General features: G+C 37.7%; 1 protein-coding gene across 1 annotated transcript in view; it reads right to left on the bottom strand.

Moving 5' to 3' along the window:
- AAK1 (AP2 associated kinase 1) overlaps positions 1-13,815 on the bottom strand; it is a 195,115-nt gene that overhangs the window by 101,189 nt on the left and 80,111 nt on the right. The window contains exon 3 of the mRNA XM_019647614.1: positions 8,951-9,069. Within this exon, the coding sequence (XP_019503159.1) occupies positions 8,951-9,069 (119 nt within the window). The remainder of the gene's footprint in view (positions 1-8,950; positions 9,070-13,815) is intronic.

Here is a 13,815-nt window from a genome sequence, read left to right as displayed (position 1 = left end):
CTCCCCCAGCCAGGCCAACAAAGGCCAGAGGGGAGCCTAGGCTTCCAACCTCATGAGGCTACAACAAATCGCCCCAACCCACCCACTGGGCTGTTAGAGAAGGCTGAACAGGGAATCAGGACCTTCATCTCTGTAGGTGGTAAGGGGGTGCTCTTTCTTCTCCCCACTGGGATGGTGCCAAAGGAGGCAAAGTGGAAAGTCAGGACTTTCACAGCCACCAAGTCGTACCTAGGCCAACTCCCGCCCCCATGGTGTCGGCGGAGGGGACATGAGGAGCAAGGACGCGCGCTCCTACCTTCCCCCCCAGGAAGTATGAGTGGAAGCCCGCCAGGGAATTGAACTTCCACCCACTCCTACCAATGAAGAGCACTCCCTCGGGTGTCAACAGAGGCCCAGCAGGAAACTGAACTCACATCCCCACCTAGTAACAACAAGGGAGCACCCCCTGGACCCCCACCAACCTCCTGCCAAAACAGAAACCAGTTAAACAGAGGTTTATCATACCAAGAACTAGGAAGATCTCAAACTAAATTGGGGGGGGGGGAATCCATAGATGCCCATATTGGGATGACAGAGATGACAGAATTATCAAGCTATGATTTTAAAACAGTTGTGACAAAAAAAATGCATAAATCAGCAGTCACAAACATGCTTGAAACAAAGGAACAAACAGAAAGTCTTAGCAAAGAAATAGGAAGTTTCATCAAAGAAACAGAAAATCTAAAGAACCAAACAGAATGAGAGAAGAAAAAAAAAATCAGTGAACTGAAAGATAAAACAACAGCAATTACCCAATATAAAAAAAGGCCAAATGTAGTTTACAAAATGAACAAAATAAATATGCATGAGTCCGTGCTGATATAAATAAATGACAGAAAATAAATAAATGGGGGAGAAGAGACATATCTCTTTTGCAGAAGAATTCCAAGTAATTCATGTCAAAACTCCACCCTCAATGAGGAAAAACACAAATTCCTGTTCCATAAATTGGGCTGCGCATAATGACTTCCTTTCAGAGTACAGTACAGAAACTGGGGAAAAAAGAGTAACTTTGCAGTGGTGAAACCTGATAAACACCAGCTTGACTAAGTAATCCAAGTCAGTATCCACAGGGAAAATCATGATTGTACCATATTCTCATGACATGATGTGATTAAAATTGCACTTCAGCTCTGTTGTTTTCCTCCAAAATGATAAACCAGTCTAATCATGTGAAAAACATCCAGATGAATTCCAGTAGAGGGCATCCTACAAAATACTTTACTAGTACACCCCAAAACTGGCAGAATTATCAATAACAAGGAAAGTTTGAGAAACTGTTACAACCAAGACGAGCTAAAGGACACATAAAAATGAACTAGAATGTGGTATTATGGATAGAATCCTGAACAGAAAAAGGTATTAGTTAAAAACAAAGGAAATGTAACCTACGCACATTAGTTAATAATAATGTATCAGTACTGGTTCACTAATTGGCCCATGTCCCATACTAACATAAGATGTTAATAACCGGAAACTGGGTGGGGGAATACATGGAACTCTCTGTACTATCATCTCAATTTTTCTGTAAATCTGAAACTTCTAAAGAATATAGTCTTAAAAAATAAAAAACAAAGAACAGAGCCTCAGGGAACTGCACAATTATAACAAAAGATCTAACATTCATGTGATCAGAGTTTCCAGAAGGAAAACAGAATGGGGGAAGGACTGAAATAGTGGCTGAAAAACTTCCCAAATTTTGCAGAAAAACATAGACCTATCAACTCAAACAACTGAGCAAATCCCAAACAGGTGAACATAAAGAAATCCACACCAAGATGTATCATAACCAAACTTCTGAACATAAAGACAAACAAAAGTCAGAAAGCAGTCAGAGAAAAATGATACATTACCTATATGGAGAAAAACAATTTGAATATGTCAGTATCTCATCAGAAACCATGGAGGCCAGAAAACAGTGGCACAGTTTGAAAGAAAAGAATTGTCTAGAATCCCACGCCCAGCAAAAATATCCCTTAGGAATGAAGGGGAAATCAAGACATTCTCAGATAAAAGGAAACTAATGGAATTTGTCACCAGCAGACCTGCCCTAAAAGAATGGCTGAAGAAAGTTCTCTAAACAAAAAGGAAATGATAATAGAAGGAAATCTTGGCACATCATGAAGAACACAGTAAGAAAAAAATATGGGTAAACAAAACAGACTTTCTTTCTCCTACTGAAAGTTCCAAATTAAGTTTTACAGTGGAAGCAAAAATTATAGCTCTATCTGTTGTGGCCCTAAATGTATGTGTAAGAAATATTTAAGATAATTATAAATGGGAAGGGTAAAGGAGGGAAAGGTGGGTAACATTTCTATACTTCACCTGATTGGTAAAATAACACCACCAATAAATTATACATATACACTATATAACCAATCATATTAATTAGAATAACTACTTAAAAGTTATACACAGAAATGGCCAACAAGCATATGAAAATATCCCCAATATCACAATCATCAGGGAAATGCAAATTAAAACTATAATGAGATACCACCTTATTTAGAAAAAAATAAAACAGAAAATAAGTGCTGGCAAGGATGTGGAGATACTGGAACTCTTGTGCACTGCTGGTAGCAATGTAAAATGGTGCAGCCACTATGGAAAACAATATGGAGGTTCCTCAAAAAATTAAACATAGAATTACCATGTTATACAGCAATCCCATTACTTGGTATCTATCCAAAAGCATCAAAAACAGGATCTCAAAGAGATAGTTGAACACCCATGTTCACAGCAAGAGGTAGTTCAAGCCAAGAGGTAGAAGCAACTGAAATGTCCAGCAATGGATGAGTGACTAGAGAAAATGTGGTATATACACAAAATAGAATATGACTTAACCTTATAAAAAGAATCTTCACATATTTTCTGACATAGATGAACCTTGAAGATATAAGTGAAATAAACCAGTCATAGAAGGACAAATATGGTATGATTCCACTTATATGAGGTATAAAAAATAACCCAACTCATAGAAGCAGAGAGTAGAATGGTGGTTGCCAGAAGTTGAAAGGAGAGGAAAATGGGCAGTTGCTATTCAGCAGGTATAAAGTTCCAGTTATTCTAGATGAATAAGTCCTAGAGATCTGCTGTATGACACTGCATCTATAGGTACCAATACTATACTCTTAAAAATGGTTAAGTTGGTAAATTTTAAGGCATGAATTTTTGACAATAAAAAATTATTTTTAAAATTTAGAGTAAAATTAAAATGAAATAAATTTTAATTACTGGCTTAGAAACATAAAAAGAAATCTTCAAAATTGAAATAATATTTTCTTAGTTGAGGATCTACGAAACATAGCCAAATGAGTTAAAAACTGCCCACACAAAACCTGCACACAGATGTTTATAGCTGCTTTACTCTTAATTGCTAAAACTTGGAAGCAAGCAAGATATCCTTCAGTAGACTAATGGATAAATAAACTGTGATACAACCTTACAAAGAAATATTATTCAACTCTAAAAAGAAGTGAGTTATCAAGCCATGAAAAGACATGGAAGAACCTTAAATGAATATTATTAAGTGAAAGAAGCCAATCTGAAAAGGCTACATACTGAACGATTCCAACTATAAGACATTCTGGAAAAGGCAAAACTATGGTGAAAGAAAAAAAATTTTTTGTGGTTGCTAGGGGTTGGGGTAAGGAAAGGATGAATAGGTAGAGAGCACAGGGAATATTTAGGGCAGTGAAACAATTCCTTATAATACTACAATGGTATTGTCAAAACTACATTTGTCAAAATACTACATTTGTCCAAACCCACAGAATGTACTCGTACAATACCAAAGTGAACCCTAATGTAAACTATGGACTCTATATGATAATGATGTGTCAGTGTAGGTTCAATGATTATAACAAATGTACCACTCTGTTGCTGGATGTTGATACTAGGAAAGGCTGGGCATGTGAGGGGCCTGGGGTATATGGGGACTCTGTACTTTCTGTATAATTTTTCTGTGAACCTAAAACCGCTCTAAAAATTAAAGTCTGTTTGTTTTTTAAACCACACAAAGAGATACACTCAAAAACACTATAAATAAATCAAAATGGAATTCTAAAAAAAGTTCAAGTGACCACAAGAAGACAGAAAAAGGAGATACGAGAAACTGAACAAAAAGAAAACCAAAATAAAATAAGAGATTTAAGGCCTAACTTATTGGGCCTAACAAATAACTACATTAAATGCAAATGGTCTAAATACACCAATTGTACAACAGACATTGGCAGAGTGTATTAAAAATACAATCCATCTATATGCTGCCATAAGAACTCCCTCGAAAATAAGACAAGAGGTAGGTTGAAAGTAAAAGGATAGGGAAATATACACCATGCAAACTTGAATCCCCCCAAAACAGGAGTGACTATATTAATATCAGGTAAAGTAGACTTCAGAACAAAGAAAATTACCAAAGATAGAGAGGGACACTATGTAGTGACATAAGGGTCAATCCATCCAGAACACAACAACCCTAAGTGTATATGCACCAAATAACAGAGCTGTAAAACATGTGAAGCAGAAAGTGACAGAATTGAAAGAAAAGACAAACCGCAATTATATTTGGAGATTCCAACAATTCCAACACCTCCTTTCAACAACGGGTAGAACAACTAGACAAAAATCAGCAAAGATATAGAAGAAAAGCACACCACAAAACAGTAGGATCTAACTGACAGTTATAGAACACTTCTCCTAATAACAGAAATCACATTCTTTTCAAGTGCTAACAAAACATATACCAAGATAGGCCATAAAACAAACCTTAATTAATTTAAAAAAAGTGAAATCATATGAAATGTGTTCTCCAACCACAATGGAGTAAACTAGAAACTAATAACTGAAAGACAAAAAATTGCCAAACAATTGTAAATTAAACAACATACTTCCTGATATTCTATGGGTCAAGAGGAAATCTCAAGGGAAATTAAAAAAATACATTATGACTGAATGAAAAATGAAAATACACATATCAAAATAAAGCAGTGCCAAGAGGGAAATTTATATTAATAGCACTAAACGTACAAAATGAAAATGGGAAAAAGTCTCAAATCAGTAATCTAAACTTCCACTTCAAGTACTCAGAGAAAGAAGAGCAAAACAAACCCAAAGGAAATAGACAGAAAGAAATAAGTACAAGGACGAACATCAATGAAGCTGAAAATGGAAAAATGTAGAAATCAATGAAACACAGAGATGGTTCTTTGAAAACACGAATAAAATTGGCAAACTTCTAGTACTACTAACAGGAATAAAACAGGGGCTATACCACAAACCCTGCACAGGTCAAAGGACAATAACAGAATTATTATTAGAGTCACTAACAACTCCGCATGCATAAATTCGACAACTTAAAGAAATAGACGAATTCCTCAAAAATACAAACTATCATAACTCACCCAATATGAAACAGATAATTGGAATAGCCTTATAATGATTAAGGAAACTGAATTTGTAACTTAATAACTCCCCAAAAAGAAATAGCCAGGCCCAGATGGTTTCACTGGAAAATTCTAACAAATGCTTAAAAAATGAATACCTATTCTACAAAATCTCTCCCAGAAAACAAAAGAGGGAACATTTTCCAACCCATGTTATGAAGCCAGAATTACCCTACTACCAAAACCAGAAAAAGACAGTTAAAACAAAAACAAACAAAAAAACTATAGATCATTATCTCTCATGATTATAGATGCAAAAATCTTTACCAAAATATTATCAAATAAAATTCAATAATATATAAAAATACGTATAGACTATAACCAATTGGGAATTATTGCTGGGATGCAAAGCTGGTTCTCTATTTGAAAAGCAATCAATATAATCTACCATAGTAAGGCTAAAAAAGAAAAATCACACGATGATATCAATCGACGCAGAAAAATAAGGAAGTCAAGCAAGAGGAGTCAATAAATCTAACGAAAAGAGAGGCAAAGGGAATGATTAAGAAATTTCAGGACTGTAAATTAGGCCTAGCGGGCAACCAACCCAGATTCCATCATGTCAGAAGACAGATTTCTTCAAGATGATAAAATAGAATAAATGTGCTTAAAAGTATTAAAACAATGATTTATATAACTTGAGAAGAGTTTGGGATTAAATTGCTGAAAAGTATGCAGAAAACTAAAACAAACAACCAACCCAAAAAAGCAAAAAACATCAGACAATTATTAATTCCAGTGAAAAGAGAGTTATATAAGAAAGGAATAGTAATCGTAGTCCACTAGGAGACGCAACAAAAATAATGTTTTCTTACATAATAATGTAAAAACTAATACTAACATAACTAAGGTAACTGCCAAACTTACGGCTACTTTGGAAGAATGGGAGATGAGAATAATGCGAGTATTGGGGGAAAAGGACATGCAGGGGATGGAAGAGCTAAATTTTTACTTTCCACAGTACGTAATGCCTAAAATGGAAAACAAAAATCAAGAATTAGCATTATCAACATGTTATTTAGAAATATATCAAATGAATCAACTAAAAGTGGTCGCCTTGGGGCCTTGAAATGACATAAGAGGACCCCTTGGGGAAGTGCATGATGTGATTATAACAAGCTTAGTTCATTTATTTGAGTATTTAAGTTTTGAAAAAATATAAGCTAAATTAAAAACAAAACAAAACCCTCATAGCTAATACATGCCTGGACCCGAACTTGAACCCACGTAATTTAATTTCTAATCAGGTCCATTAATTTTTGAGCTCCTAAGGGGCCTGTGTCTTAGTTCCTCTACTCCAACGCCTGCCTTGCACAAAGTAAGTCCTCAAACATGTTTCTGAATGAGTGGGAGAAAGTTCAAGAGTGGAATTACTTTCCTAGTACCACAAAATGAATGAGAAGGGCATTCCAGGCAGAGGAAATAGCAGAAGCAAAGATAGGAAATGGAGTGTGAAAGATGAGCAAGGGGCAAGGTGAGAAAAAAGAGTAAGAAGCATTCAGAAAATCCATTGAGTGGGTGAAGGGAAACAGGGCGAGCACAGTCATTTAGAGCTGTGTGGGAGGGGAGTGGGATGACACTGGTGCTTTGAGGACAGATCCACGTGGCCCTGACTATGTGTATGAGCCTTAGGGGTTTTTGGTTTGGTTTGCAATGATGACAGCAACACTTATTTCCACCAATAGTTCCTCCCAACTCGTTTCAGCTTTCTCAAATCCAAAGCAGTACAATTCTGAGTTCTTTCAGTAGCTCAACTAGTTACTCTAAGTAGCCACAGAAAGGGCAAACCCACAAGAGGTAGGCAGGGGCAAGCAAAGCCTGGTGGAATCCCTACCATGCCACCTTCACCCACTTTTTCTGCTCTTTACAAAGGAATCATCACCTCTTGCTTGATGAGCACAGGCATCTGCTGTTACCATTATTCACATATTAGTTTCATCCAAAGTTTCTTGTTTATTCTATGTCAAGCAGTGCACTGGAATACAAAGTTTCTGCTTTTAAATAACTTACTTTCTGATAGCAGATCTACTTACAAAATAATAAGAGAAGCAATATAATTGCCATAAAAAAAGCACTGTGGAAACACAATGGATAAAAAGAATATTTAACATTTTTTTATGTATAATGTCAAACAGAGGTGAGAGTAAGGGGCAACTCGAACAAACTCATAGGCATCACTCTGCTTGAATCATCAGTTGTTTCTCCTCTAAATCCACTCATGAACTTCAAGACATCATATTATCTTATAAATAGTTCAGCACATATCTCTAAGAAATAGGGACTCTTTCTTTAAATAGAATAGGAATATGAATCTTGAAAACTGAGTAAGTTCTTAAGGTGAGGTATAATAATTAACATGATAAAATGCACAGATCTTAAGGTGATTAAACAATTCTGACAATTGTGTAGCACTGTGTAACGATTACGCAAAACAGAGAACATTTCTACGGCCCGGAAATTTCCCACATGCCCCTTTCTTTCTAATTTCCCACACCCAAATAACCACTTCTGATTTCTATTACCAAAGACCACTTTTGCCTGTTCTTGGACTCTTATACATGGAATCATAGAGTATACATGAGTAAGAAGTTTCTAGGCCAAAAAAAGGAAAAGCATTTCTGGTGGAAACAAACTACATGTAGAAAATAAAAACGTGTGGAGAAATATGTTCACAGAATGCCCAAGAGCTCAAGAGGGTTGAAAACTGGGACTGGTAGACAAGACTAGAAGAGGCTTCTGGGAAAGCCAGGGTTTCTGGATTAAACTCCATAGTTAATTCTGGGAACCAAGTTGTGAATTAACTATTCCCAATGGCCCAAACTATTTCTTTGACCTAAAGATTGGTCAGTTCTCTCAAGATGCTCCTTTCTCCTCAACCCTCTGGCTGAGGGTGACCAAGGCAGAAGTAGTGTTCACTCCCATCTTGTGCAGAGGCCATCCTGCCATCTCAGAGAAGAGATCAAGCCCCCTTGATTTTCTTAAGAGGGCACAGTCTCTCCCCTGGCCATTTTTTTTTTTTTTAAAGATTTTATTGGGGAATTGGGGGAGGGAAACAGACAAATTGCTGTCCTTTTGTTCTTTATTCTAGTTGTGGAGGACGTCGCCTCACTGGCCCATGTTGGTATTATCACTGTGCTCTTCCCGAGTGAGGCAGTCACTCGCCAGCCATTGGATGGCCGCTCATGCTGGCTGCCGGCCACTCCCGGTAGCTCACGGCAGCCCACTGCAGCCCCACTGCAGCCCATGCTGTCGCTGGTGGCTCACAGCAGCCCAGCTCCGGGTCAAGCTGTTGTTCACCATCTTATCTGTAGAGGGTGCAGCATCACTGGCCCTCAATGTGGGATCTGAACCAGGGCCCTACTACTCAGAGCTGGCGGCCCAAGCCAACTCTTAACTAGCGCGCCACTCGGCCAGCCCTCCCCCGGCCATTTTAAATAAGCAGTCTCAAGTCTGAGGGGCAGCCTTACCATTATCTGGATTTCTCTCTTGCACACCTGGAGATCATGCTCATTGTTAACAAACATGCGTTTCAAGGCACATTTCACTCCATTGCTTGTCCTCACCAGAAACACGATAGCAAATCCACCTGTGAGAGAAACAAACATACAAGCTATTTTGAGTCATCTTCAAAAAGACAGTCGGATGACTATGGCGGCTACGGGTTGCTGTTGTTAGTGTTGATGGCACTAATGCCATCGTCAGCTAGTCCTAGCACTGCTCTGGCTTAGAAGGCATTCTTAGATTCTCGGGACTCAGAGGTGTTACTTGTGTGACTGGGTGGCAAGAATTGGAGAAACTGCTCCTAAACACCTATCTCAGGAAAAAGGAACAATAGTAATTATCTTCTAAAGAACCTACAAATAAACAGAGGAACAAACAGATGAAAGGAAAAACATACTATATTTCAATCACTGTCCTAGGCACTTGGAGTTCTTGTTTAATTCTAACTACCATTCTGTAAGGCTAGGTGTCATTTCTCCCTTTAAGGCAATAATTACTAGCTGAAGCATTCTTTTATTTTTTTAATTTTGTTTTTTATATTAGTTTCAGGTGTACAAAACATGATGATTAGACATTTATACCCCTCACAAAGTGATAACCCCACCGAAGTCTGACATCGTATATAGCTGTAACACCACCATTGACTATATTCCCTATGCTGTACTTTACATCCTATCAACACACACACACACAAAGGGTGTCAAAAAAATGTATACACATTTTAAGAGGAAAAGACTGTATTAAAATTATAATACTCAAAATATGCATATACCAATAACAAAAGATGAATACAAGTCATGTGTATACATTTTTTTGTGCACTACCGGGGTGTGTGTCTGTGTCTGTGTGTGTGTGTGTGTGTGTGTGTGTGTGTGTGTGTGTGTGTGTGTATAAAATTATAATTGACATTCAATATTATTCTACTTCAGTGAAGCATTTTGGGGTTTTTTTCTTTTTTATTGGGGAACAATATGTTTTTTCCAGGACCCATCAGCTCCAAGTCAAGTTGTCCTTCAATCTTGGTTGTGGAGGGCACAAGCTCAGCTCCAAGTCCAGTCGCTGCTTTCAATCTAGTTGCGGGGGAGGGCACAGCCCACCATCCCATGCAGGAATCAAACTGGTAACCTTGTTGTTGAGAGCATGCGCTCTAACCAACTGAGCCATCGGCTGCCCGTCAGTGGCTTGTGGCTGCTCAGCTCAAGGTGCCATGTTCAATCTTAGTTGTGTGGAGGGTGCAGCCCACCATTCCATACTGGAGTCAAACCGGCAACCTTGTTGTTAAGAGCACACACTCTAACCAACTGAGCCACCCAGCTAGCCCCTGAAGCATTCTTAAATGCTTTAAATTTGTTACACCTTAGCATTGCCCAAATCCTTAGAACGCCTAACCTTGACCTCACTCCCTAAACATTGCATGAGGTGTTTGGTGAGACTGTTAATAGGGGTTACAGATATATGTAAAGTTCTGCAAAGCTGTCAAAGTTGAAGGTTTGGGGATAAGCACCCGTTATACTACTGGATATTTAGTTCATTTGCCTGCTCATATATCTTCGTAATTTAGCTTGAATTATCCTGTGCATTGACCCTGCATAGCAAAAAAAAAAGTTCTGGGTTATTCTTTGCACAAAGGTGATCACCAACTGGACGAAAGTGAACACAGAGGGAAGTCATCAGTACAGGAACTTGAGTTGAGGTTATGGCATAGTGGGGCTAGCAGCCACATGCAAAATTGATATAGAGCAGTAAGCAGTGAACACAGAGACCTCAGGCCTGAGATGTGACTTGGGTCCTGATGGCCCCTCTAGTTCCTCTGAGGCCCAGCGGCACGTCAGTACCTGTCTGTTGATGTTCCTGGCATTTCCTGTTGCATCTTTACAATAGTTATTCCTTTTCAAGGTAAAAGTAAGGTTCTGTTCCTTACAACCAAAGAGAGCTTTAATCATAAAGCACTGTTGCATGTTTTTATAAAATACACACATAATTCTGTATTAAAAAAATTTTAATGGACTCAAATGTTCCAGTGTATATTTTGATAATGATTTACCGGAAACTGCATGTTTATATATTTCCTATCACTATGTTGTTCTTCAGTATTCAGATAAACACTAAAATTTACCATATAATCTTTAATTTCAACTGTCATCTCTCTAATCTTTGTACCTCAATAACATTTTCCATTTTCTTGTAATACTTTAAAGTATACTTACTCTGCTCAATTGTCCATTGTAATTCTAGAATTTTGAGTATTTAAGCAAAAAAAAATTTTTTAAATCCTAGCATGCATTCACAAATAGAGGTCTTATTACAAAAAAATAAAAATAAAAAAATAAAAAAACTGAATTCCAAGATGCACATTTTTTACATTTTAATTTTTTGAATATCTAAAATTTTCTTGTAATATATACATTTAATGAAGTACTATTTGTCTTCCTTTTTTCCCCAAAAAGCTATTAAATTCATGATGTGCCCTATAATCAAGTAGAGCTGGGGAAAATGGCAGCATAAAATATTATAAAATTTCTATGTATGTTCGTAACTGTTCTGCAAACAGTACAAGAGGGTATTCATTTTATAGTTATTTTGAATTTCAAAAATCACAGAACTACAGACTTTGTACCAATAGTGCTTCTAAAGAGCATTAAGTCCAAGCATTTTGCTTTATGGGTGGAGGAACCTCGTGAGGCTTAAGAGTCCCATGGCTAGTTATGAGCATAACCTGGAACAGTGTCACTCTCCTGATTGTCCAAAAAAATGTTCTTTCCACTTCATTTATTTTAGAGAAAACTATGCAATACCCCCTGACAATGCTGACAATGCTGCAGAACAAAGCTGGGAGAACAAAAGTTGGGAAAGGCTATTTTCTACAGCTCTGTGATTCATGGCACCACTGAAGGACAAGGCTGTGCTTTCAGAAGCAGGTTGATGATGCAACAATTTGAGATAACTGCCACCAGATGGGAGCAGTGTAATTTTCTATAGGTAGCAAGATGACCCTCTGAGTCAGAACTGAAGAAATGATGTCTACCTACCACACGAACTAGGTAAGCACAACTGGTTGAGAACAGCCAGCCCGGATTTTCAAAGTCTATGACCATCATAAATCTTAAGACAAATCAATGAATCATTATGCTTAACGTAGACAGAAACATGTTATTAAGCATCTATGCCCATATAAGGGCTTATTTGCAGGTGAAGAGCATTTAAATCAGTGTTTCTTGACCATGAGATCAAAATTGAAGCCTGATAGGATTTGTCAATTTAAAAATGTTGGCCATTATCACTATGGAGTTGACCAAATGGGAGATGCAAATTACTAGGTTAGAAGGTAGAGGGGAGATAGCACCACTCAAGATCCTTCTCCAGCACACGTTCACCACATGGATCAGGGTAAAAGAATTCTCAGCCAGAGCTAAACAGGGTCCAAGATATTACAGAAGAAGGCAGCTGTAAGACTGTCAAAAGAGATGCTCATTTCAGATTGAGCTGCATCCCAAAATCTTGATTAAATGTAAAAATCTAAAGCTGAGTTGGGGATGGTTTGGACACAGGTAAGAAAAACTAACATTCTGTAGACCTTTGCCAGTCTCTCTGCCTACTGTCATTTTTGAAATGCCAAGCTAATCTCCATGATTTTACTGGAATGCACTTTTTTGGACAATCCATGAGTTTACTGAATCACAAAAAGAAAAGGAGCTGATCCATAATGTGAGGTAAGCAAGTGAAATAAGCAAGGTAACTGTTGGCCTATTAAATACGTAGGATTTTTTTTTCACTTCCACAAAGGAACATGTTTTCTCCCACTTTCCCTCAAGTACGCATACAGCACTCTTGGTCTAACTTTCTCCTCCTAATTTTTGATGATGTGGATGGGTACTTGCCACTCACTAGAGTTTAGAGATTTTGTCTGTTTGGTTCCTCTCTGTATAAGCCATGCCCTAGAGTAGTGCCTAACATATCAAGGGCACTCGAACATGAATTAACTTTCCTCTTAATGTTACTACAGAGAATAGAAAAGGCTACGGAGAGTGGTGAAGACTGTGGGAACTAAAGCATGTCACCCACGTAAAGGAACAGTGACCACACAACTCCAGATAATTGTTGTTTTGTAGGAATAGGAGCCCAGTTTTGTCAGATCTGCTCATTTCTAAAGATAAACTGGAAACCCAAAACTTTATGTGAAATCTCCAGATTTGAACACTGGCAACCAGTCACATTTTTAAGCTTACACTGGACAGATGGACACTGGTGAGGCTAAAGAAAAAACATGCCTGAGAGGCTTTAGAGAGTCTCTGAGCCTATAGTTTTCTACCTCTGATCTAGTCTAACTCTGTCATTTTACTGATGGCCAGAGAGGGGAAGCGACACAGCCAGTGTTACGCAAAGTTAAAAGATGACTTGCAAATAAAATTACATATACAGAAGGGTCCCCAAAAAATGTATACACACTTTAAGAAAGGAAAACTGTATGAAAATTGTAATACTCAATATGTACCAATAATGAAAGATGCATACAGGTCACGTTTGAGTTCCACAATTATAAGAGGTACTCAAAGTGGTTACCATCAGCATCCAGACACTTCTGATTACAGCGAACTACTGCTTGAGCAACGCTGACCAGTGTCCATGTGTTTACATTTTTGGGGCACTGCCAGTATATACAGTATATATAAGCTCATACATTAGTTATCACAGTTTTTGCCTTTCTTCACTGAAGAGGAGTTTATGGAATATTCACCTCCCACCCCCAACCAGCATGTGTACATGACTTTATACCTTTTTAAAGGCATTTCAAAATAAATTATTTCATTTACAGTTTCACAATAACTGAATG

Source organism: Hipposideros armiger, unplaced genomic scaffold (assembly GCF_001890085.2).
Source record: "Hipposideros armiger isolate ML-2016 unplaced genomic scaffold, ASM189008v1 scaffold_114, whole genome shotgun sequence".
Classification (NCBI taxonomy): domain Eukaryota; kingdom Metazoa; phylum Chordata; class Mammalia; order Chiroptera; family Hipposideridae; genus Hipposideros; species Hipposideros armiger.
Note: the sequence above shows the minus strand (reverse complement) of the source record. Positions and strands in the feature narration are given on the sequence as shown.